This window comes from Syngnathus floridae, chromosome 1 (genome assembly GCF_059516105.1).
Source record: "Syngnathus floridae isolate MCC-2025c chromosome 1, RoL_Sflo_1.0, whole genome shotgun sequence".
Lineage (NCBI taxonomy): Eukaryota > Metazoa > Chordata > Actinopteri > Syngnathiformes > Syngnathidae > Syngnathus > Syngnathus floridae.
The window spans coordinates 727,613-751,306 of NC_142413.1; the positions used below are offsets into that span (position 1 = coordinate 727,613).

A 23,694-nucleotide genomic window follows, 5' to 3' on the forward strand; every position below is an offset into this window, starting at 1 on the left:
CCTACAATGCAATTGTGACCTGTGGCGGTCCAGAATACGTCTCTGGGCCGGCGCCACCTCTGCTTCTGCTGAGCTCATTACTTGTGTCGGTTTCTTCCAACCCCCCCCCCCCCCCATGAAGCCCCCTCCCTCCTATGCGTTGGCTCCATTTCAGCTCATGCAGATCTCAACGCAGCCCTCCCGATGCACTTTTGACCCTGCGTACGGTGAATAGATTTCGTCTTGAGTTGGAAATAGCGATCGCAACTCGTGTATTGTGTCGAAATGTCCCCAGATGCACCTGAAGGGTTAGCTTGACATGCGTAAGACGGCTTAGCAAAGAGAACCAAGGGGCGGAGTCAGTCAGGTGATGTCATCTTTATTGAAGAGTTTCTGTACAAAAAGCACGAGTCAGCAAATATCACAGAAAAGAAACAAAAGAACATGCACACGTATGTATACGAACGTTTGTATTTACATACATATGTATGAAAGTAAATATGGATGTATATTACGTACCTGTCTGTCTTTATTTGTGGTCTTAGTACATACATGCGCATGAATGTACGCATACACGTACTGCCTATGTATGTGCGCCCTTTACGTTTGCGTATCACGTACGTGCCTATGTATGCTTGGATGTATGAATGCGTGTACATCAAAATGTACAAATATACCTATGTAGGCACATACCTTGATTTTTGCACTCATGTACCAATGTTTGTCTGTGTGCATGAATGTACACCGTGGCCTGCCGCACGCTAACTTCTGTGCTTTGGATCAATTTCTTATTTTGAACATATTGACACAATTTAAAAGAAACCAATCCGTGAAAACTAAAGAGGAAGGTCAAAGCTGATTTGCTGAAGATATCGTACGTTCCCATAAAAGTTTGTAAATGTGTCAATTCAAAGACATTCAAAACTTTTCTGTTTTGTCTTGATCAAAGTCCCTGATTGAACGGTGGCAGACAAAGTGTCCAGCAGGGGCGCTATTTCACACGCTTAATAAGCCCAAAGAAAAAAAGACAACACCTTGGTACAAAGATGAGGACGCCATGATAAACGCTTCAAAGACGTTTCAATGGAAAAGTGTAAACAAAGGTGTAAACATCACATCAACAGTTTATTATTTTTTTTTTAGCTTTTAGCTTAGCTAGTGTGTGTGTGTGCGTGTGTGTGCGCGTGTGTCTGTGTCGTATATGTATGTCTCCGTCCGTGTGTGTGTGTGTGTGTGTGTGTGTGACACAAAATTTGTATACAAAAAGTGGACAACATGTTTAAAACAATGTTGTGACTTTTTTTTTTTTTTTTACAAAACCATTCTGTACAATAATATCTAAAAGACAACAAACATGTTTCCATGGAGATTTCCAACATGAAATAAAGCTTGTAAATACAAGAATAAAATAATTTGCACACTAACAGCAAGAAGAAGAAGAAGAAGCAGAAAGAGTCAAGGTAAAAAGAAAAAGAAGATGATGAAGAAGATGATTTTCACGACAGTCTCCAGGCTGGCATGGAAAGGAAATTGCTTCCATATTGATGATGTCCCGCCCCATTTTGATTGGAGGCCGGACTGAATTCCGAGCTTGTGGAATTCTGGACTTGGTCCCATTCAAGAAAAGCCTTAAAGGTTCTAGATTGTTCCATTGTGACGTGGAAAAGCAAGAGAGAGGCGGATCCTTCTCGGAGCGCATTAACATAAATTAATTAATTAATTAAAGACGTAGCCAGAAGATGAGCAAAAAAAAAAAAAAAAAAAATCCCTTCCCATCTTCACGCAACATTCTGGGAACTCAAGCAAGCGTCATGCAAACATTTGTGGCAAACAAACAGAAGCGGCCCATTGCTCAAAGCTGATTGGCCAGTGACCATGTCATCAAGACATTCCTGGAAGTAAGACCACACCCCCCAACAATCCCTGTTCTATGCGGTGACATCATCAACCGTCATGTGACCTTCAAGGTGGAGGTGAGAGGATTCTGTGGCTTGGAGTGCGGTGCAGACGAATCCGTTGGGCTAGTAGGGGGAGGGTTGGGGGGAGGCGGCTTGGGGCAATCTCACATGGGCGGGACGATCAGACCGGCCATCGCTGCAAGAGGAAAGAATACTGAGCTTCAAACTTTGTACACTCCCAGATGAGATACATTTGTAGCTTTTCTGTGATAATCGATTGGATTTCCGCTTCCTTCCAAATTTCACATTGCTATGACCAAATGGCTCAGAGGGCTTCATTTTAAAAATGGACCCCAGACAATGAATGCGTAGGCGAAAGTTGCGCTCCCTTGCAAAATGGCGTCACACACAAGTTATGGATCAACTTTGATTTGAAGACCTTGCGGAGAAAGTAGGTGACAGCATGAGGGGCGGTGGAGGGGGGGGGGATGGGGTCGAGGGCAATGCTCACCCTGGAGGCCGCCGCCATTGGTGGAGGTGCAGGTGGGGGGCGGGGAGGTCTGTGGCCGCACCACGGGAGCAAAGGCGCTCTTCTGTTTGACTGCAGAAACCATAGTCACAGGAGAGAATGAACGCACGCCTACGAGAGCAGGAAGAAGAGGAAGACCACGGGTGAGGAAGGAGGAAGTGAGCGGCGGCGGGACGGGTCGGGATGGATGACAGATGGATGGATGACAGATGGATGGATGGACAGATGGATGGATGGATGGATGGATGGATGGATGGATGGATGGATGACAGATGGATGGATGGATGGATGACAGATGGATGGATGGCGCATGCAGGGAGGAAGAGGACGGCGAGGATGGGAGGCCTTCATTGGCAAAGTTGATCCATAACTTGAAGAAGCGTAGCAGGCGTCCATGCTGATTGCTGCGGCGATAAACCTAGCTTAGCATCAAGACTGGCTACTTGCGGAAATGAACATGACAGCAGTGCTTCAAGTCTTGATGCTAATCCAAACTAAGATAAAATAAAATAAACTAAGATAAGATCAACTATGCTAAAATAATCTAAACTAAAATAAGATAAACTAAGCTAAGGTAGGAAGAGTGCTGAGACATGAGTGGATAGGGTTGTAAGATGCGACGCCACACCTTTGGTTGCTGCGACCAATCACAGCGCAGATTGGAGTGGTTAGCCTAGCTTAGCACCAAGACTGCAGACAAGTGTGACTGAAGGATGCACCGAGCATGTCACAGCAATCAGTGGGGAAATAAATCCAATTCTGACACTAGGCTAGACTAAGCTAAAACAACGTAACGTGTTAGTGATGTCGGAAGAGCCATTTGAGTGATTGAGCCTTTTTCAGCCCGAGTTTCGGCTTCCTTTTTGGATGAAACAGTCGATACTCTTCAGTGTTACTCACAATGGGCCTTTCTCCACAAGATGGATCTCTGACTCGGTTGGTTCAATTCTTTCCTGAAATGACTCGAGTGAGCGCGGGCCAACATTTCGGCCCACAATGGCGGAATAGGTTTTTCCGTCGGTGCTACGGCAAACTCTGCTTTTCACCGTGGGCCACAAGTGCAGGGCCCGGTCGTTGGCAACCGGTTAAGCCCTAACCAGCATTTCAACGGTTAATTCGCTAGAGCGCCTGCTCGATAACCAAACTCGGAAGCTAAGGCACCGTTAAGCATACATTGTTCAAGACGTGTTCGTTAATGGCGCCCGCCCTCAAAGTTCCCCAGATGATTCTTGCCAATATATCCCACCGATTGAGTCCTCATTTTGTTCACTTCACAGGGATGATGTTAAAAAACTGAAGAGCGCAGGTTTTTCAAAGATGACACATTTGGATATGTGAGAAAGTGGTCGTCTTGGCTTTTGATTTATTTTCCAATCGTGGCTTCAATTTCCTCCATGCGTGCCATTTTTCGGACTTTATGGACTTGGAAATTCCTCACAGTTGCAAAAGTGGAACTAATACTCCAATCAGCTCAATGGCATTTAAAGCTTTGTTGTTGTAAGGGATGACCACAGAACAATTTGACTCCATATTGTACTTTTAGAATTCAGTTCAAGAAACCATTGGGCTTCTTTTCTGACAGATAATGGAAGACATCTGCTTGCCATAAATTGCTCAGGCCTGAGTGTAGATGTTAGTGAGTTTGGGTGGGGGTGAGGAGTGACCAGGAGGTGTATGGCAAAGAAGGTTGGGGTGCACGGGCATCTTTGGTTGCCACGGGGACCAATCACACAGCAGACCTGAGGTTTTTGTCCTTTTTTCGAAACAATGACTCAAGACTTTGACTGGAGGTGCCGGAAAATCAGCCGACACCCGTCCATCAAACTGCGATCACGGCCTGTCAATCACTATTTCAACTTGGACCGGCCGGCCGGCTTGGCTCGAGTGGGCGACTTACTGGCGTAGGCGGAGTTGGCGCCGGCGCCGTTGATGAAGCCGGGCGAGCCGGGCACGGCCAGGTTGCTCATGGCGGCGCCGTAGCCGTTGATGGAGGACGTGATGCTGTAGTTGGACTGCTGTGGCGTGGAGCTGGGCACGTAGCCGCGAGGAGAAACGCTGCTGGAGCTGCGGGAGTAACCTGCAATCAAATCAAATTGACCGCTTTGGTCAAGGAACGCAAACAAAAAGTCGGATTGTTTTGGGTTTTTTTTTTTTTCCCCCCCCCCGAGATGCATGAGTGGGTCAAAGATGACCCGGTGAGGTTGTTTTTTTTTTTTCCCCAATATCTTCATCAAGTAAAGTTGCTATCTTTTCATATTCCAGGTATTCCTCAAAAAACATGTTTTTCAAAAAACACATTTTTCTACGACCGTTCATCAAAAATGTTCATCATAAAATATTTCAAACACAAAATCATTGTTGTGTGGTCTGAGATAAAACCCATGGATTCTAATATGGGTCATTTTGACCCGCTTAGGCTACACTCACTTGTGCATTGAAGGGTTAATATATTTTTTAGATGTCCACAAAAGGAATTAACCAAATACTAAAACGTTGACTGTACTGTTGATGCATTATTTATAGTATTTTGACAAATATTTCTCTTCCTTTATTATTGACATAACATAAGCATCATAATACATAATAAAAACGTGCAAGAAAGATTAGGAGAGCCCGGAGCGGAGTAGGCGGCTCACCCTGTTCGGCCTGCGACGCCTCCGAGATGTTGGCGGCCAGCTGGCTGCCGAAAGAGTTGACGGCCATCATTCCCGAATGCGCCGTGGCGCCGCTCAGCGGCGGCAGCTGGTTGTGGGCGCGAGGGACGCCGCTGTACAGCGCCTCCGTCAGGTCGGCCGCTCGCTTCAGGATCATGTCCTGGTTGGGGTAGAGGGAAGGGGAGGGGCTTCAAAGCGGAACCCTTCACGCTTGGGCCAGCCGTCAAGCGCCGCTCACCTGGTTGTTGTGCGGCATCCCGTACAGCGCCTCCACGAGGTCGGCGGCTCGCTTCAACAGCACTTCCTGTCACACCGTGAGCTTAGATTAGTTCAACAAAACCAAAAAATATATATATCATGACAAAAAAACCCCCATAATAATTCATTGATGATTACGTCAATGTGTGGGGACTCTTCAACAGGACCTAATGTGCTTGGTTAGTTACCATGATTTTTTATTTTTTTAATCTTGCACACAATACACCCCCCACCTCCCAAAAAAATGATCGAAAACCAAAACCGGTGGCAGAGAAACGTCATCATCGGCCGAGGGACGCCAGAGGGATGGAGGGATGGCGTTCCCCGAGGAAAAGAAGCGGGAAGGTGGAGGCCTCTGCTGGCCTTCCCTTGGGTATTACATCCATCCCCCCTCCCGCCCGCCCTCCCTCGATCATCACATTTTCTTCACACACACTTCCTCGTCTTCTTCTCCTTGGTGCCGCTTTGTATGTGCAAACAAATCCCAAGTGGGAATAGAGCAATCACAAGACGTCAGGCGACTTTTCCATCGGGCAGGGAGGGTGCGTTGCCACGGTTACGCTCCTAACAATTTGCATTCAACCATCGCCTCCCTCGTTTCTTCGGGCCTCGTCACTCTGCTTGATCTTTTTTTGTGTGTATTTTTTTACCTGATTAAAATGGCGGCGTGATCCCATCACCATGTTTTGCTAGCAGATATTTATTTCCGGGCTTTGCTTGATTTCATTCCTCTCATTGTGTTGTCTGTACAGTATAGTATTTTTAAGCAACAAAACATGGAGATGATTCATTCCATGTGAGAAATGTGAGATTTGGGCTCGCCTTTGCTCACGTCAGATTACAAACGGTGAGGGAATCCCGACGCCGTCGTAAACCTGGGGGCTCCTCCTCCTCCTCGTTTTCCTGCCGCGGGGCTCTTAATGACGTGGTGGTGGGACGGGTGGGGGTGGGGGGGGGGGGGGGGGGGGGGTGCCCGAGGGCGAGGATGAGCCTAACCCAGAGGAGGAGTCATCAGACAGCTCTTAACTAAGATAAATCACCAGCAGCGAGGCGAGGCGCGGCGCGGTGCGGTGGGAGGAAGGGGGGGTGGTCGACATTAGCCACCATCAGAGTCTTCTAAGGACGAGCAACGGCAGCGAGCGCTCGCTTGACGGGACTCGCTTGTCATCCAAAGCGTCCCGCTTTCACCGCCATTTTGCGTCCGTCATCCCACCAACGACTACATCGAGAGCAACTCAATTTGAATCCGATGAAAATTTGATCGATGGAAATGCCTTCGAACGTCATCGACAAACTGTGATCGCGACCCTAAAACACACCACCTATTTTGGGGTCCGTATTGATTATTAATTAGATTGGAACCTAAGCTAAGCTAACATTCATCCTTTTGAAAGAAGACCGGCCGTAGAAACGAACAGATGGCTGCGCCGCACTCCTTTAGCGAGGCTAAGCTAACGTTCATACTTTCCCTATCGCTGGCGACAGTAAAGAAAAACAGCCGTAGAAATGTGACAGATGGCTGCGACGCAGTCCTTTGGCGACGCAAAGCTCACGTTCATACTTTTGAATCGACTGCTAAAATGTCCGCCAGGGTGCTCTATTCTCCTCTAAGTCTGTTTAGGACACAGAAACAAGTGACCAGTCTCTGTCCTGACTTTCTGGACCTGGATTTGGCACCTGTGCGTATAATCCATCACTAAAAGACTTCCCCGGTATATAATTCGTGACGCGTTACTGGCGCATTTGATGCGTCACAGTCCAGATGACAAACGCCGGCCGGCAAGACCAAAGAAAAGCCTGGCCGACGCGCACCGGCAGGCGGGAGCAAACAGGAAGTGACAGGCGGCGTTAACCCGCTGCCGCGCGGTCTGACACCCGGCCGGCGCAGACACGCGTGCCTCCACCTCGCCGACAAAACGCTTTCCTGAGAGGAAGAGGAAGGCATAAATATTCATGGGGAGGAAGAGGTGAAGGCTGGCCATGATGGCGGCGGCGGCGCGACCTGCGCCGGCGATTAGCATCAATTTACAAACAAACGGCTTTTTGTGGCGTGTCGCCATTTGATGAATGGCTTCAATTTGGCAGCGGCGTTCACTGTCAGCGCACATCTGCCCTCATTGGCCAGCAAAGGCAATCTGCAGCCGCCGCCGCCGCCGCCGCCGCCTCCGCAATCACAGGCGTCTTAAATGAGCAGGCGCTCACTGTCAACTTGCACCTCACAACTGAAGCGTCTTGCCGTTTTCTGACCACAAAGCGTCACAGACGTCACAGACGTGACAGCGCCACCACTTGCCACTTCCACAGTGGCATAAATCTCAATACTGTGAATCTCAATTGCAATCTTGATTCAAACTTACATTTGAACCTCAAACCGAAGTTGAATCTTTTTGTGAGTCTAAAACGCAATGTAAAATGAAAGTCAATGTATTTCTGAATCTAAATCTGGAAACAAACGTATCATTTGCAGTACATCGGCATCAAAATCGTATTCTCAATTTAAAAGACTCAGTGTAATCTCAAAGACTCATTCAATCTAAAAGGAAATTCAAATGTTGATCTGCATCTCAATCTGAAAGGAAATAAATATGAATTCAAATCTCAATCCAAAACTTTATGTAAAACTAAATGTCAATCTCAGTGTAACTCAGTCTAATTTGCCATCTCAATCCAAAATAATCTGAGTTCTAATCTCGGTCTCATTCCCATTCAAATTATCTTTGAATCTGGATGAATGTGGAGTAACCTTGGATCCGACTTGGATCTGACTGAGCAGAACCAGAAGACGGAAATTGCGCGTGTGTGTGTGTGTGTGTGTGTGTGTGTACAAGAGAGCACTGACCTTTGGTAACCTCTCGGGGTCCCCGGGGTGGCGAGGGATGACCTTTTGTAACCTCTGGAAGCCGTAGTCGATGGTGGGCTCGTTCAAGGCTGCCACCGCGCGCACACGCACACGCACACGCACACACAAGTTTGGTATGAGTCGACGTTGCCATGGCGATGATGAAGTCATCTGATTAAGGCAACACTTGATGAAACGACTGGATACTAATTCAAATCTACTTCCTGCCCGGGCAAAGGCGGGAAGAAGGAGTCGGGAGCCACTTGTTCTCGCCCATCAACTCCATTAATCATAAAACGCTGTCAAATTTGACTTTGGGGACAATTTGTCAGAGGGTCTTTGTCAGCGTTAGCGCTTGTAGCGGCTAACGATGATTGACAGGCCGCACGTCGGCCGCCTCCTCGCGCTCATTTGCATAAGTGCGGCCTTCATGAATACGAAGCGGGCGAGCGGCCCGCAGACGCTATTAGCATTAGAACAATATTTGTTTGGCTTTCCCGGGGAACGCCGGGCGGCCGCAGACGCTAAATCTAATTTGTCCGAGGCGGCCGGAGGCGGAGACAAGAAGATGAAGAAACGACCGAATGGAAAGACGTGCAAGAAACGGGAAGAGAGACAAAGCGCCCGGGGAGCACGCCAGCGTCGATTTCCAGTCTGCCGTGAACGCGCCGCCAAACGACGGACCAATCCCGCAGAGACCTTTGGCGGGCGCCGGGTGGAAAGCAATCAGCCCCCGTTCCCAAAACGTATTTCCTCCCTGCGCTAGCATGACAAAACTCGCCGAAGGGACGCTCTGAAATCGGGAAACTGAAGCGGACCGAGCGGTGAAGGCCAATCGTGACGTTCCGTCTCAAAGAAAATCTTAACGGCGATTTGATTTTCCACATCAAAATCGCAATGGGAATCTCAATCCGAATCGTAGTAGCAATCGGAAAGGAATGGAAATGAAACGGAACGAACGCAGACAGCAATGCGAATGGGAATCAAAATGTCAATGTGAACAAGCCTAAAAAGCAGCCTGGACCTCAATCTTAATCCCATTGACATCAATTTTATCCTGCCCAGATAAGAAATAGGAATCCGATTGTGACTCCAAATGACAGAATCTGAAAGGCAAGCCAGATGAATTTTCATGGAAAATCGGATGGAGCGCTTGCTCCCCTTTGGAATGGCCATTTGGTGTCGGTGGGCGTGGCGTCATCCCCACTGAGCGGAGGAAAGGCGCCGCCTGGGCCGTCCACTTCCTGTTGTCTTATTTGAGGCGAGCGATTGCGCCAGCATTTTGGGACGCGCCGTCTCGGCTCGTCCACTTCATAAAGTTGCCGCGCATTACTCCCATTTTGTTGCAAAGATTGCGCGCCGTCCCTGCAAATGAGCCTGATGGCGCCGCCGACGGTGCGGTCACGTCCGCCGCCGTATTCCGCCCGCGCTTCTTTCCCCCTCGAGGCGGCCGCCCATCGGACGCCAATTTGCCGTCTTCTCGGCCGTGTGATTGATGCGGGTCGGCGAGGCGCCCGTTTGTTTCCCGCCGGTCGAGTGTGGGCTCGGCCCGCGTTTTCCCGCTTGCGTTCATCGGCCGCTGTCACGACAACCTTGCGGGTTCCTCTCCTTTTTTACGCTGCGAATGCGGCGTGCGTATCCGTGACGTCATCCATCCCCCGGCGCTAATTGGATGAAATGCCGCCGCCACTCAGCCTGACGGACTTTGATGATGTCACATGCTCCCTTCACGCGCTGAAGCGACCGACGTCGTCTCCGCTTCTTGCTAACCGGCGAGCGAGCGAGCGAGCGAGCATCCAATTCCTGAGGTGTCTTTTGATCGGGATCGGCGCCGTGGTCGATCGGCTAGCCAGCTGCGTCAACCGCTCGCCTATCTTCGCACTCGGGCTAGCGTGGCAGCTGTCGAGGGGCGACCGGAAAACAAGCGTGGCTCGCATACTAATTAGAGGCTAATCACCTCCCGCTGACTCAAAGACACGACCGGCCCCTCCTCCTCCCCACCTGAGATGTTACTCGGCGGCCTAAAACGGCCCCACGGAAAGCGCTAATTAGCCCACATTAGCTCCTGGACCGCCATGACTGAGGCGACTGAGGACACGGGAAGTCCCGCTGGGCTGTCAATCAAGAGCTGACTTCAAAGGAAGTCTTCCTTTCATCACAGGCGTGTCGCCGCCGTCGCCGGGTTGAGACGCGTTTGGGGTAAATGGGTGTATTGATGGAGGGTCAAACTTAGGTCACATGGGCAACATGCTCCTCGAGGATCGGCTTGATCATCGATCGTCTAAAGGGGTGCAAATTTGCTCAAGAATCAGCAGGTCGATTTGGCAAAAAACAGACCTGATGCTGATTTTGAGTCAAAAAAACAAACAAAAAAAAAAAAACATGCTGCCGGGGACACGAAACATGGACGGACACCCGCCGTCGCCGTGAGGAAAAGTAAAAGGGAAAACTGGTCGGCCAGCTGGACGCTGACCTCGAAAAGTTTCGTCTCGCCGCCGACAGGTCCACAAAGCCGATGGGCTCTATCTACTCGGCCAATCGCAGGCGGCGGCGGCGTGACAAAGGTGGGGAGGCGTTTTTTTTCCCCCTTTTTTCCACGCAACACGCTGACATTTACTTATCAAGCTAAACAGCTGACATGTGACCTTTGAGTCGCTTTCAAGGACATCTGGATGTTGACGCAACTGTGCGCAAAAGTCAAAAGGTCAGATGTCGCCGATCCAATCCCAAGCACACAATTGCACGCAATCGCGTGCAATCGGGTCATTTGAGATGTTGGAGGCCCTCTTTAATTTTATATATCATGATGTGTGTGTGTGCGCGCTTGTGTCACAACATTTTGTTTACAAAAAGTGGACATGTTTAAAACAATGTTAACTTGGTTTTAAAAAATACAATAATATCCATGCGTGCGTGTGTGCGTGTGTGTGTGTGTGTGTGAGGGAGGGAGGGAGCCAAAAAATGTGTATACAAAAAGTAGACAACGTGTTTAAACCAATGTTTTTTTTTTTTTTTTGTACTATAATATCTGTGCGTGTGCATGTGTGTGCGCGCGCGTGTTCACCTGTGTAGACAAAGCGCCCCGGTGCTCCTTTGCAGAACTGTTTGGACTTGTAGGACAACGTGACCTCCACCACACCGGGAATGTGGCGAGGAGGCGTCTGGACGCGGATGGCGTGTGGCGTGATCAGCTGTGGAGCACAAGAGCATGCTTGAAGAACACGCACAAACACACACAGACAAGCTAAGAGAACAATTTGGGGCGTTCTAGAAAGAAAAAAGAAACACCTGAAGAACACACAAAAGACGTAGAAGAAGATGCTCGGAAGTAGAATGTGTTTGGACGACGCTCGAAGAGCACACTTGGAAGACACCAGATGAAAAGTTGGAAATCTGGGTCAACACACGTGCGCTCGTGGCGGCACCGGACGAGGGATCAAAGCGAGGAGGGACCAACGAACCCGGTTCCCCGCCAGGTGTTGTGATCTTCTGGAACTCACCTCGCTCCACACCAGCATGGTCCCAAACACCACTTGCAGTCCGTCAAAGAAGTTGTCTCCGATGAGGATGACGGTGGCGCCCCCCGTGGTCCAACCTTCGCTGGGGCTGATGGCTTTGATGCACGGTGTGGCTGCTTCACAACACACACACACACACGCACACAATACACACACACACACACACACACACATAAATGTGAAACAGACACGCAGCCTCAGAGTGGGTGGATTGTTCTTAACTCGCACAAAAACAAAAGCAAAAATAGAATTTAGGCAACATTTGACGTCCCGTTCAATAAGGTTTTTGAGGAAGAACTTTTTCACTCGTGTTTCTGGGATTGCTCGCAGTAAATCATTACAAATCCCATCAAAACAAAAATAAGCTCACGTTCATTTGGGGGCCATTTTGCAAATTCATCTTTTTCAGCTTGTGTCGTCCAGAAATCTTGCAAATTTGCCTTTGCCACCAGGCGTGATGAGCATGCCATCAGACGGCCTGACAAAAGAGGAAGAAGTGGGGCAGCGGCCATTGTGAGCCTCACATTCATTTGCCGCCTTTTGTCGGGGTGGTAAATAAACCAGATGATGCATCTTGGGGGGCAGCACAAAGCAAAAAAAGAGCAAGTCTGGAGGATGCCGCGTTCTTGGGGACAAACACACCAGCAGATGTTGACGCACATGAAAGGAGAGCACACCAGAAGATGAGGAGGACGACGAAGAGCCTTCGGACCTCAAGGACCGCCTCCCCCTCCTCCCTCCCCCGGTAGTATCAAGGCGCTCGCAATAAGAATCACAATCTGAAGCGGCGGCGGCGGCGACAGATTGATGTCAAGGAGCGTTTGTTTTGTCCCAGCCAGGTGCAAGCCAAACACGTCGGGGCCATCTGAGCAGGTGAGCAAGCGCTCCTTTCATCAACATCCCCCGCCGAGGTGGGCGACACCCGCCCGTCGCGCCCGCCAGCGCACTTGAAAGAGGCCAGCCAGGACGTCAGCTGGGAGCACGCCGCCGCCGCCGCCGCCGCCACCGCACGCCACTTTGATGGCTGACTCCGGGAGGGATTCTTTGACTTTGCAACGCGTCCCAGACGGGTGGGAGTTGTCCAGGGGGCCTAAGTGAACGAACGGGGGCTTGTTTTACTCCGATAAGACGGAGGCAAAGTTTTGCTCCGACAACATTTTATTCATCTTCTCCGCCACCGTCTTAGTCGTTTGCTTGGATGTTTCTGTGTTTGAAAAAGAAAAATCTTCTTTTCACGACCCACTTAAGAGATTGGCACAGCCGTCAGATTTAAAGGTGCAGCGTGGGCAAAAAAAGTCTCTATCAAAAGCTTCGCCTGTGGCACAAAAATACGACTACAATTACCATATTTTCCGGACTACAAGTCGCAGTTTTTTTCATAGTTTGGCCGGGGGTGCGACTTGTACTCAGGAGCGACTTATGTGTGAAATTATTCACACATTATTATATCAGTTGGATTGCATTTGTTATGTCTTCATTTGTGACAGCCATGGTATTCTTTTGTTCAGACAAGTTGTAGGGTCTTACCTTGGTAGCTTTTCCTGACAGAAACTGTCAGGTTCAATGAACTTTTTAGCATGTCATTTATGCAATAGTCATTTGAATAACTCTTAATATGGTACGTCACACACGTTTTTAGTTCCTTGTTTATGTGTTTATGTAACGTTAGCAATGCTAACGTTACGCTAACGTAATGCTAACATAGCATACCGTAGCGTTCAGCCTCTTGTTGCCTATTCTATTTTAAACTGCCTTTCAAGATGACATGTCTGTTCTTGGTGTTGGATTTGATCAAATAAAGTTCTTCCCAAAATGCGACTTATATGTCTTTTTCTTCTTTATTATGCATTTTATGGCTGGTGCGACCTATACTCCGGAGCAACTTATAGTCTAGAAAATACGGTACACATAGCATTAAAAAAAAAAAAAAAAAAAAAAAGGCTGGTAAAAGTACCAATTGAAATTCCTTACTTAAGCAAAGGTAAAGAAGACATGCGCCACCAAAATAAAATTTGACCGTCAGTTCATGACATAAGCCAGAACACGGTCCTACCTTCAGAGGGGTCCAGGCGGCGTGCGCGGCGGCCATGTTTGGAGTTATTGTGGACAAACATGTTGTCGGAGACGGAGAGCACGTGACCGTCCACGTTGACCGTGGTCGACACCACCACCTGCGTGCGCACCAGCGACAAGAGTCCGTCAGCTTTTGAAGCAACATGGTAGCGGTGAGCGATTAGCGGCTGACCTGGAAGCGCCTCATGTCTCTCGGATTGCCTGCGTTTTTTAAACAGTTCTGATTGCATTTGAGGAAGAACTTCAGGAAGAACCTGCAACACAAGAAAAAACACAATAGCTCAGTGAATCAGTCACAGGAAACATGTGTGTTGATATATAGAAGTTCCTAGTGATTCTACAAGACCTTATCTATGTCGCAACATCAGTGAGCGGATTGTATGTAAAGCAAATTTGAAAAAAATAAAGATAGAACTCCTAAATAATGATTCTACAAGACCTTATCAATTTTGTCAGTGAACGGTTCGTAAAATAAATCAAATCAAATACATAAAAAAATTCCTAGATAGCGATTCTACAAGACTTTATCTATGTTGTAACACCAGTGAACGGATTGTAAATAAAGTACAAAAAAAAGAAAATAAAGACAAAAAAATCCAAATAGTCATTTTACAAGACTTTATCTCCGCCATACATACCGCTCAACATAGTTTAATATGGTGTTCTCACCCCTTTAATCAATACAAAGTAATTAGTGAGCAATGAAAGGAATACACGCAGCGCTGCATTACAGAGTGTGTGTTGGCACACACACACACACTTCGATAAAAAGCTGGAGGAGGGGGGCATGATGTCATGATGCCCACCACACCCGCTGCATGATGGGAAACAATTAGATTGGATTCGGATTACAACACACACACACGCACACGTATGTGTGGCAGCTGCAGCAGAGTAAAATCAATACTAAAAAATGCGTGGAGTATATTTCATCTTTCCACAATGATAACATGTGAGCGTGATGCTAGCTTAGCGTCACAGTCGCTTTAGCGGCGGGCGGCCAAACGGTGACAAACCATCCGTCGCGCTCAACAACCTCAACAAAGTCTGCGCCATGCAAAGAAAAGTAGTTTGTTTGTACGTTAACACACGCAAAACGAAGGAGGTGGGATAATTACGTGGAGTCAAGTGGACTATTGACATGGCGGCCATGTTAGATAATAAGTCCATTGGCTGTGCTGCTAATTAGAAGCAATGTAGAGCGTCGTGGCACACACGCACGTCATGGTCATGATCATGCTCATGCGTCTGTGTGTGTAACACGTGTTTGTTGGCTCAGCTACACATCATCAATAATTCAGCAGGCAAGATGTGAAAATGACAAGGGGCTCCACTTCCACCAGCGTGGACAATCAAAGTCAATATTTGATGAGACGCTAAAACACAATTGACCCAGCCCAGCCCAGCCCAGCCCAGCCCAGCCCAGCCCAGCCCAGCCCTCCAAAAAGACGCACACACAAGAATATCGCCGCTCTCCGCGAACGCAACCTCAAAGAATTCTCAGATTGGTTCCGTCTGATAGCTTGAGTGGCGCCGCTCTGCAGGTCGCCGCATGCACAACAAGACGTGACGGCGTGTGCGCGCCAGTATCTGGGTGGGTCTATTTCGGCGTGTGTTATTGCGCGTGCGTGCGCGCGCGAGTGTTGTTGTGTGCATGTGTATCCCTCACTCGCGTACGTGGGTCAGACTTAAAGTTCTCAACATCGGGACAGGAAGTGGAGGCGGGTAAAAATCACAGAATTGATTTCATTAGCCACAGAAGCGCACAAGGATTTTTTTGTGCGTGCGTGTGTGTGTGTGTGTGTGCGACACATTACAATGAGGTGGAAGCCAGAGTTGGATTGTAAAATGGGGGAAAAACATTTCATGAAAAAAAAAAAAAAAAAAGCCCCATGCAGCCAAGACATGTACACCCACACACACACACAATATGCATGAACACACACGCATGCACACACAATATGCATGAACACACACACACACGCGCACACACGCACACACACACACACAGAGGTCTGCTGTTGTCATTATTCGTCGGCAGCCGGCCGCAAGTTGAGCGGTTCCAGTAGAAAAATGTTCCCGCTCCTCCCAGAACACCTGCAGCAGCCCCACGAGATGCTGGGAGCTGTAGTGTGCGTTTTTTCCATGTTTTCTTGCAGTGTGCTGGACTGCGCAACAAGTTCAAATGTGCAATGTCGAGACTAAGTCTGTGATGAAATGCTTGTGTGGACCTCTTGATGACATCGTCGCTGAGCGGATGACAAAGGGCGAATGTGTGATGTCATCAGATGAGAGAAGCGCTAAGGCCAATGGCGCTAGTTTGTAGCACGAGTCCTATTTGGCACTTGGGTAAGATTCAAGATGGCCGCCACTCAAGTTTGTGTGGAGCACTTGATGACATCATCGGATGAGCGAACGATGAAGGGTACCCTACAAACGTGTGACGTCATCAGGTGAGAGGAGGTCAAATGCTAACGCTAATAGTGCTAGTTTGTAGCACAGGTGCTCGTAGGCACTTGGGTAGGATTCAAGATGGCCGCCACTCAACTCGTGACAACTGCGTAATCCAACTTGCTCGGAGCTACATTCCAAATTGATGACGTCATAAATGAGCTGTTCAGGTGTTCAGCACACCACTGTTGACGTCTTCATCATCATCGTCGTCATCATCATCATCGTCGTCGTCATCTTTCTCGTCAGCTTGAAATAGATGCGGTTCAATTCCACACTCATCCATCGCTCTTCGATCCACTTCCTTCCCTGCAGGCGGCCCGCGCGGACCTCCGCCGACATTTCATCATCGAACGGCGCATTTACATTTACACGCACGCACGCACGCATGCAGTTGATTGGTTCCTGATAAAGAGAAGGAATAATGATGCAAAGATTACACATTAAATGTAATTTACTCTCCTTTGAAGCGGCGTCAACTCAACACAACACACATGAACGCACGCGTGCACACAGCAAGTTGGTCCAAGCGCAAATTGGTGAGAGTTTTTTTGCAGCGTGTGTGTTTTCTCAGCACATTGGAGCTTTTTAACGCTCTCTGCTTCCGTCCATCTGCTTGGCGCCGTGCGATGCCGCATTCGTGTAGTGAGGTGTGTTGCCGTGGCGGCGGCGGCGGCGGCGGCGTGGGGACCGGCGGTCAGCGTCAAGGTTGACGCCGGCCGCCGCCATCTGGCCCGACCTTGGACCGCATGGGAGCCATTTTGGATCGGCTTCAAGTTGCGGGGCGACACGACACGTGGCCATCACGGCGGCGCCACTTCCTGCATTGGTGGCCCGACGACCGCTCCTTTCCGAGGTCACGCCTTATGTCACGTGAGCCTCGTTTGCATATTCAACGGCGGCATCAGGGATGCAAATGTATGCCCGTTGTCTTCATTTGGAAGCGCTCGCCATATGCTCGAGCGGGTGACAACATGTTAGCACTTTGTTCAACGAGCACACACGCGACGACGCCATCGGTCGCCGGATGGGAGGCGGCTTCCCGTCACAGTTTTTTTTTTTTGCTTTCCTCGCCGTTCCGGTCGCGCCGGCGGTTGGTGGCGCCGCGGCGTCAGCACACGCACCTGAGCTGAGCGGAGGTGTTACGTGGAGGGGACACCGCCAAAGGTGCAGTTCCGACCTCGCACCTGTGACTAATGTTAAAAGGACTGGCGACCAATCCATTGTTTGTTTTGATGTGCACCGTTTGTCCACGTGGCGGCCGAGGGTCATTGCGACAGAACAGGGATGGAAGCGTTGCAAGACACACACGCGCGCGCGCACGCACGCACACGCACACGCGTTCTGGCAGATGGGTTGCCATGGTAACCCAGCAATTGTTACCAAGGCGTTTTCACCGTTCCACAGGTGACGACACTCCTGACAAAACAGAAAAAGTGCTGCCAAGGCGTCGGCACGCCAGCGGAGCCCAAAAACAACCAACCCCCCCCTCGCTAAGCACACTCACACACACATTGGTGGTGTTAAAATTTGCGTGAGATTTCCCCCCAAATAATTCTAGAATTGAGAGCGTCAAGGCGTCTTCTAAAGGTTGGTGCCAAGCATTTGCTGATGTTTCCCTGATGACCACATGACAGGAAGTGAGAGGCGGCTAGCCAGCGGGGGTCTTCGGGGTTCGGGAGGTCTTCCGGGGGGTTGTGAGACGGCAACATCGGAACACGCAGAGCCGGCCGCAAAGTCCCAGCCTGCACTTCCTGCTGGCCGCTCTTCAAATCAACAGCACATGTTGAGCAACGCTTCGCTCGTCCGTCCGTCCCTCCTTTGCAATGGCCACGTCTCCTCAGCACTCCACAAACACTACTTTTTTTTTTTTTTTTTAAATCTAAACTATTAGAACCCAGGGCAGACTCACACACACACACACACACACACACACACATACACACACAGGCTTTGTTGTATGTTTAAAATACACAACGACATCACAGCTCCTCATGTCACCAAATAAGCGTTTATATGTGTAAGAGATCAAGTGTGGATGTGTTTACACGTGTGTGTGTGTGTTTGTGTGAATTTACAGGTGTGTATACAATATATGTATATGTGTGCTGCTGTGTGAGATTGTATGTATACGAATGAGTTTGTGCCTGCGCATGTGCATGCGTGTGTGTGCTGACCAAGTGAGTGTTTGGTGACAGGAAGCAGAGACGCCTCACAGGAAGTGCACCTCGGCTGACTTCCACACCTTTTTTGCAGACTCGCTCGCATTAAGTGTGAGCGTGCGTGCGTGAGCGTGCGTGCGTGCGTGCGTGCGTGCGTGAGCGCGCAAGGGTGATGGACAGCCGCAAGGCGTGAGTGTGTTCATTAATGACTGACGACTAAATAACACTTAAGCCTGCGAGCACAGGTGGGGTGGGGGGGGAGTAGGGGGATCGGTCGATGGATCGATGCTAGTGTTCACACGCACACACAGACACACACCTGCGCTCCCAACTAGGTGGCCCGGAGCCCCCGGCTGCTCTTGATTTGAGCGGACGGTGAACGTCCAAGGGGAGGGGGGGGGGGCTGGAGTTGGGAAGGGCGGGGGGGCAAGGAGGGGCGCGGTGAATGGAGGGGGGGGCAGACTGTTCTTTTTTTTTTTTCCCAGAATCCTCCAGTGGCATTGAGATTAGCCGGTTAAAGGGTGGCGGAGCATCACGCTCTTTGATTGGAGCGTTTGACAGGTGGGATTAGAAAGCGTGATTAGTGAGACGCCGCACGTACACTAAGCTAAAATAGGATAACCCCCCCCACACACACACAAACACACGCACACACACACACACACACACACACACACACCATCGTGCAGAATCACTATTCCACTTTCTCTTGCACAGCCTCATCATTAAGCACTGGTTCGCTGCACCTGTTAGCCGCTAACATGTTAGCCCGTTAGCACATTAGCTGAAAAGAGCATCATCTGCAGGGCAGGTTTAGCAATGGCTAATGAATTTGCCAGGTAATGACTGGTCAATGCTGACACCAACAAACGGTCGCGGCAGGTTTCAGTCGCAGCCAGGCGTCCTGCGACTTCAGTGATGTCACACTTTGAAGGTCAGTGTGACTTCAGACTGTTTAAGAGGCAGGAAGTGGAGGAGGGAGGGGAGGGGAGGGGCGGGGCGCACCCCCAGGCCCACTGGACTCACAAAGGGTGGGGTGGGGGGGTCTTTTGGCAGAGTGGTGTCTTCGCTTGGATGGCGGCGGCGGCCTAAAGCGGACTCTGGGGCGACATTACATGCACACACACACACATACACACGCGCACACACTAGGCCTTAAAAGAACACCTGCTAACCAACACATACGCATGACTGTGAGGAAGAGGAGGAGAAGGGGAAAGAAAAAGACGAGAAGAGGAAGAGGAGGAGCTTTGCGGCACAGATGGACGCGGACGAGCCACACAGGACGCTCGGCGTGCTCATCAAGGAATCTTCATAAAGTCAAACTGCGCCCGCGTGAGCACGCGTGTGCGTGTTGAGAAAAGAAATGTTCGCAATAAAGATTTGGAATATAGCCGCGAAATATTCAGAATGTTTGTTGAATGGTGAGAATCCAGGCGCTTCTTTGTGCGCTAGCTACACTTGCGACGCGATTGGTTACGAGCGTCGGGCATGAACCGACGTCCGCGTCAACGTTGGCTAGCTGGCCGAGCTCATTCCTCACTATCACAAAAACGCCCGGCAACACAAATGGAAAAAAATAAAGAAATAACCCTAACCCCCCCCCCCCCTTCAGAAGCGCCCCGTTCTCCTCCCTGAAATTAATTTGTCAAGCTACTGCTGGAATAAGACGTTCACCTTGAAAAGTCCATTTACCATTCCACACACCAAAAAAAAAAAAAAAACAATATTCCCGCAAAATACACTTTTTTTTCAACTACAATAACAACATGACAGCCGCTCACACACACACATGCATTCAAAATCAACACGGTCAAGGAGCCAAAGAAATCCACACAAAACTGAACAATAAATCACCAGGAGATCCAAAAAGGTAAGTGAGGAAGCAAACTAGGAACCCCTAAAGCAAATTTAAACAAAGCAGGAATTAAGCAAGTGTGACACAAACCAAGCAGGGGAGCAAATACAAAAATCAAGACAACATGTGGAAAGAAAATGAGAAGAAACCAAACCCAGGAACCAAACTTGTGGAAAGAACCAAACAGCAAAAATAGACCAAGTGGCTAGAAGGAAACCAAGTATGGAATGAACCATTTCATGAAACCCAAAACAAGGAAACAAAGAAGGAAGGAAGGAAGGGAGGGAGTGATAGGGAGGGAGTATGGAAGGAGGAGTGATAGGGAGGGAGTATGGAAGGAAGGAAGGAAAATTAGGAAGCATACAAGGAAGCAAAAAAAGCATGCGAGAATTCCAACAAGCAAGAAGGCTTAAGCATAAGGAAGCATAGAAGGAAGGAAGCTAGCAGAAGTGGCTTCAGGAACCTAAATCCAGTATGTCAGGAAGCCAACAAGAACTCGAAATTAAATAAGTGGACAAACAAGGAAAGTGCTCGCAAGAATCCAACAAAAATCAAATCAAACCAAAGAAATATTTTAAAACAACAACAATAAACGGATGCAATTAAACAAGATAGAAAACATTAACGAAAGCAGCAGAAGGAAACGAGCACGAGTATGTCCCGACACAAACACGGAACACGCGTGGAAGACGTCAAAATAACAAACATGGTGAGCCAATTCGCCCGTGCAACATCATTATCAACTTCCTTTTAAATGAGACTTTTCTTTTTCTAAAGCAGCTGTCATCCGTGTGTGTGTGTGTGTGTGTGCGTGCACTTGGCTATTAGCTTTTTACTAGCGGCATCCATCCGCCTGGACAATCTCACGACGCCCTTAAACGTAGCATGGCACGATCGTGATGTTGCCGTGCACGCGGCACGGCATGCCAGTCACGTGACCTCCACGTTGGCCGCCATCTGCGTCGGGCGGGCTTGGCCAGTAAAGCGTCGCCTCCCTCCCTAGCCAGATGCCGCCTGCTAGCGCCGCTTTACGGGGGCCGCGACTCGTGCTCTTCCTCTTTGAGCGTTTCGACATCCAAATGTTTGAGCCCACTCGTGTGCGCGCGCGCCAGCGACAGGTCAACGAGGCTGCTAACAACATGCTAAGCCAACATCCAGACGTGTCCGCCCCCCCTCGTCGTCAGCCTTTGTCTTTATATAGAAATCAATACTGTCTTTGTGTCTCTTCCTTCCTTCCTCACCATCATCATCATCTTCATCTTCATCGTCCTCCCTTATGTCCCGGGCCCCCCCCCCACCACCACCACCACCAACTATCTCATTTGCACCCTGCACGCCCCCTGCCCCCCCTCACATCATCTGCTCGCCGATGCTGCTCTCTGTCTCAGCATGCCTGCCTCACATTTCACACACTTGCGCACGCATGCACGCGCACACACACACACACCTTTAGCAAAAAAAGATTGCGGCCTTATGGAACGCAATCGACGACGAAGACAAGCTCGAAACAAGTTTTGACAGGGATAAAAAAAAGTCAACGAGTGTTTGTTTGGATTTTGTGCAACTTTGTGAGCGTTGCTGTATCTTGCGTGTTTGCATATCAGTGTGAGCGTGTTGCTATGTGCGTATTTGTGTTTCTCTGCTTGTTTGTGTGTCTGCATTATAGTGCTATAGTTATTTGCGAATTTTTGTGTGCGTGCGTGCGTGCGTGTGTGTGTGAGTGTAGCAGTTGGAATGAACAAGGTGCTTAGGGTAAGGGATGTCAGTGAAGGGGCTTTCCCAATTTTCCCATGATCCCCTACTCCTTGGGGCCATGTGTGTGTGTGCGTGTGCGTGTTTCCAGCTGAGCTCAGCAGTTGTGAAGTCAGCAGGTGGTGATGTAATCGGGACGTTTGCCGCGACCAATTAAGTGTGAGCAGGAAGTCAGCGAGCAGCTGATTCCTAACATGGATGGAAGCCCCGCCCACCCGACCCAGCCCGAGTCCTGATGAGTCCCAGCGCCTGCTAACGCGCGCACATGCGCACACACACACACACACACACACACACACACACACACACACACACACACACACATATATGACAAAGTAAACACAAGTCTAAAACAAGAGCTGACTGTTGACCTGTGACCTTTCTCTCTTGTTCGCTCGCTCAGTTCCTCTGGGAAACTTCACTTATTACAAACATGTGTGTGTGCGTGTGTGTGTGTGTGTGTGTGTGCGTGTAAGCCTGAGTGAGTGAGCGAACGAGCAAGAGACCGAGCATTAGTATGTAGAGCTCCGAGCAAGGAGGTGGTTGGGGGTGGGCTTATGTTCCTCCAGAGGCAGGAGGAGACAAAAAGACAAGATGAGTTCAAAGGTTAGCGCTTCATCACTGCGCAGCCACCACCACAACCTGTGTGTGCGCTTGTGCGTCAGGGGGTGGTGACCTCCATGTAAGGCGTGAGCATTAAAGTGGGGGCGGAGCTTTTTATGGCTAATGTGTGACACTTGACTTCAATTGATGTTTGCACTGCCACCTCCCGCGCACGGCTAATTGCTCATCTTCAACGCTATGAAAAGCACAGCGCCCACATCCGATTGCCGTGACTTGATGTGTGTGTGTGTGTGTGTGTGTGCATCACATTGATTTAGTTGACAACACGTAAATGTCTTTACTGTAGCTGCTACAATATCATTTGCATGATGGCTCACTATACGCACACGCCCTATCCGTGCAGGCGTGCGTGCGTGTGTGTGTGTGCGCCTAATAAATCCTTCTTCCTTAACAGCCACTAAAATGCAGAGAAACAACCAGTCGCTGTAAATCACCATCACATGACCTGAATGGCGCTCGTGCGTGTGCGCGCGCGTCATCCTTTTGTGTGTCAATGTCACAGGTGAGCGTGTCCATAGCATGAAGGTCCAATTTCTGGACATGCTCACGCTTGACAGACATGAAGCACACGGCCTGATCTGCTCTCTTCTCCTCGCCTGAATTGGGCTCCATTTTGGGTTTTTTTTTTTCCCCCCCGTCTATATAATTCTTATCTTATTTCTCCAATGTTGTCCGACCTTCTTCTCATTTTGGGAGGCTGGGTGAAACATGAATCGCAAAATCCGAAAGAGAAGCGAGCGCGTTCAATGGAACTGTTGCGCTTGAAAATATAGGGAAGGCCGTCCAATCAAATGGTAATGGCACAGAATGATTCCACTTTCTTATGGTAGCTTCCTTCAATCATAGTGCACCTCATCGTTATTGAGTGACGCATCAAATGGTCTTTTATCGGGCCGATGCATACCCGCATCTGATTTCAACGCGTTGGCATAAATACATACATACATACATACATACATAATTAAAAATTAAAATGGAACTCTAAAAATAAATGCATAAAAAATAAGTAAAACACATACATTTAAAAAATAAAATTGACACAAAAGTCCTCCTCACCACTAGCGAACAATCAAAGTGAAATTTATCACATGAAAACGTG

General features: G+C 49.1%; 1 protein-coding gene across 5 annotated transcripts in view; it reads right to left on the reverse strand.

Annotated features, from left to right (window-relative positions):
* Nucleotides 1-342: 342 nt before the first annotated feature.
* LOC148403137 (transcription factor COE3-like) overlaps nucleotides 343-23,694 on the reverse strand; it is a 30,238-nt gene continuing 6,886 nt past the window's right edge. The window contains exons 7-16 of one of the 5 annotated variants that reach the window (XM_088383375.1): nucleotides 13,921-14,002; nucleotides 13,729-13,846; nucleotides 11,658-11,788; nucleotides 11,222-11,348; nucleotides 8,158-8,246; nucleotides 5,299-5,364; nucleotides 5,043-5,220; nucleotides 4,304-4,483; nucleotides 2,389-2,478; nucleotides 343-2,073 (exon numbers count right to left, since the gene is read on the reverse strand). In XM_088383375.1, coding sequence (XP_088239501.1) covers nucleotides 2,042-2,073; nucleotides 2,389-2,478; nucleotides 4,304-4,483; nucleotides 5,043-5,220; nucleotides 5,299-5,364; nucleotides 8,158-8,246; nucleotides 11,222-11,348; nucleotides 11,658-11,788; nucleotides 13,729-13,846; nucleotides 13,921-14,002 — 1,093 coding nt within the window. In that variant the 3' untranslated portion in view covers nucleotides 343-2,041. Of the gene's footprint in view, nucleotides 2,074-2,388; nucleotides 2,518-4,303; nucleotides 4,484-5,042; nucleotides 5,221-5,298; nucleotides 5,365-8,157; nucleotides 8,247-11,221; nucleotides 11,349-11,657; nucleotides 11,792-13,728; nucleotides 13,847-13,920; nucleotides 14,003-23,694 lie in introns of all 5 variants that reach the window. The other 4 variants (XM_088383363.1, XM_088383369.1, XM_088383356.1 and 1 more) reach the window with 4 other exon arrangements.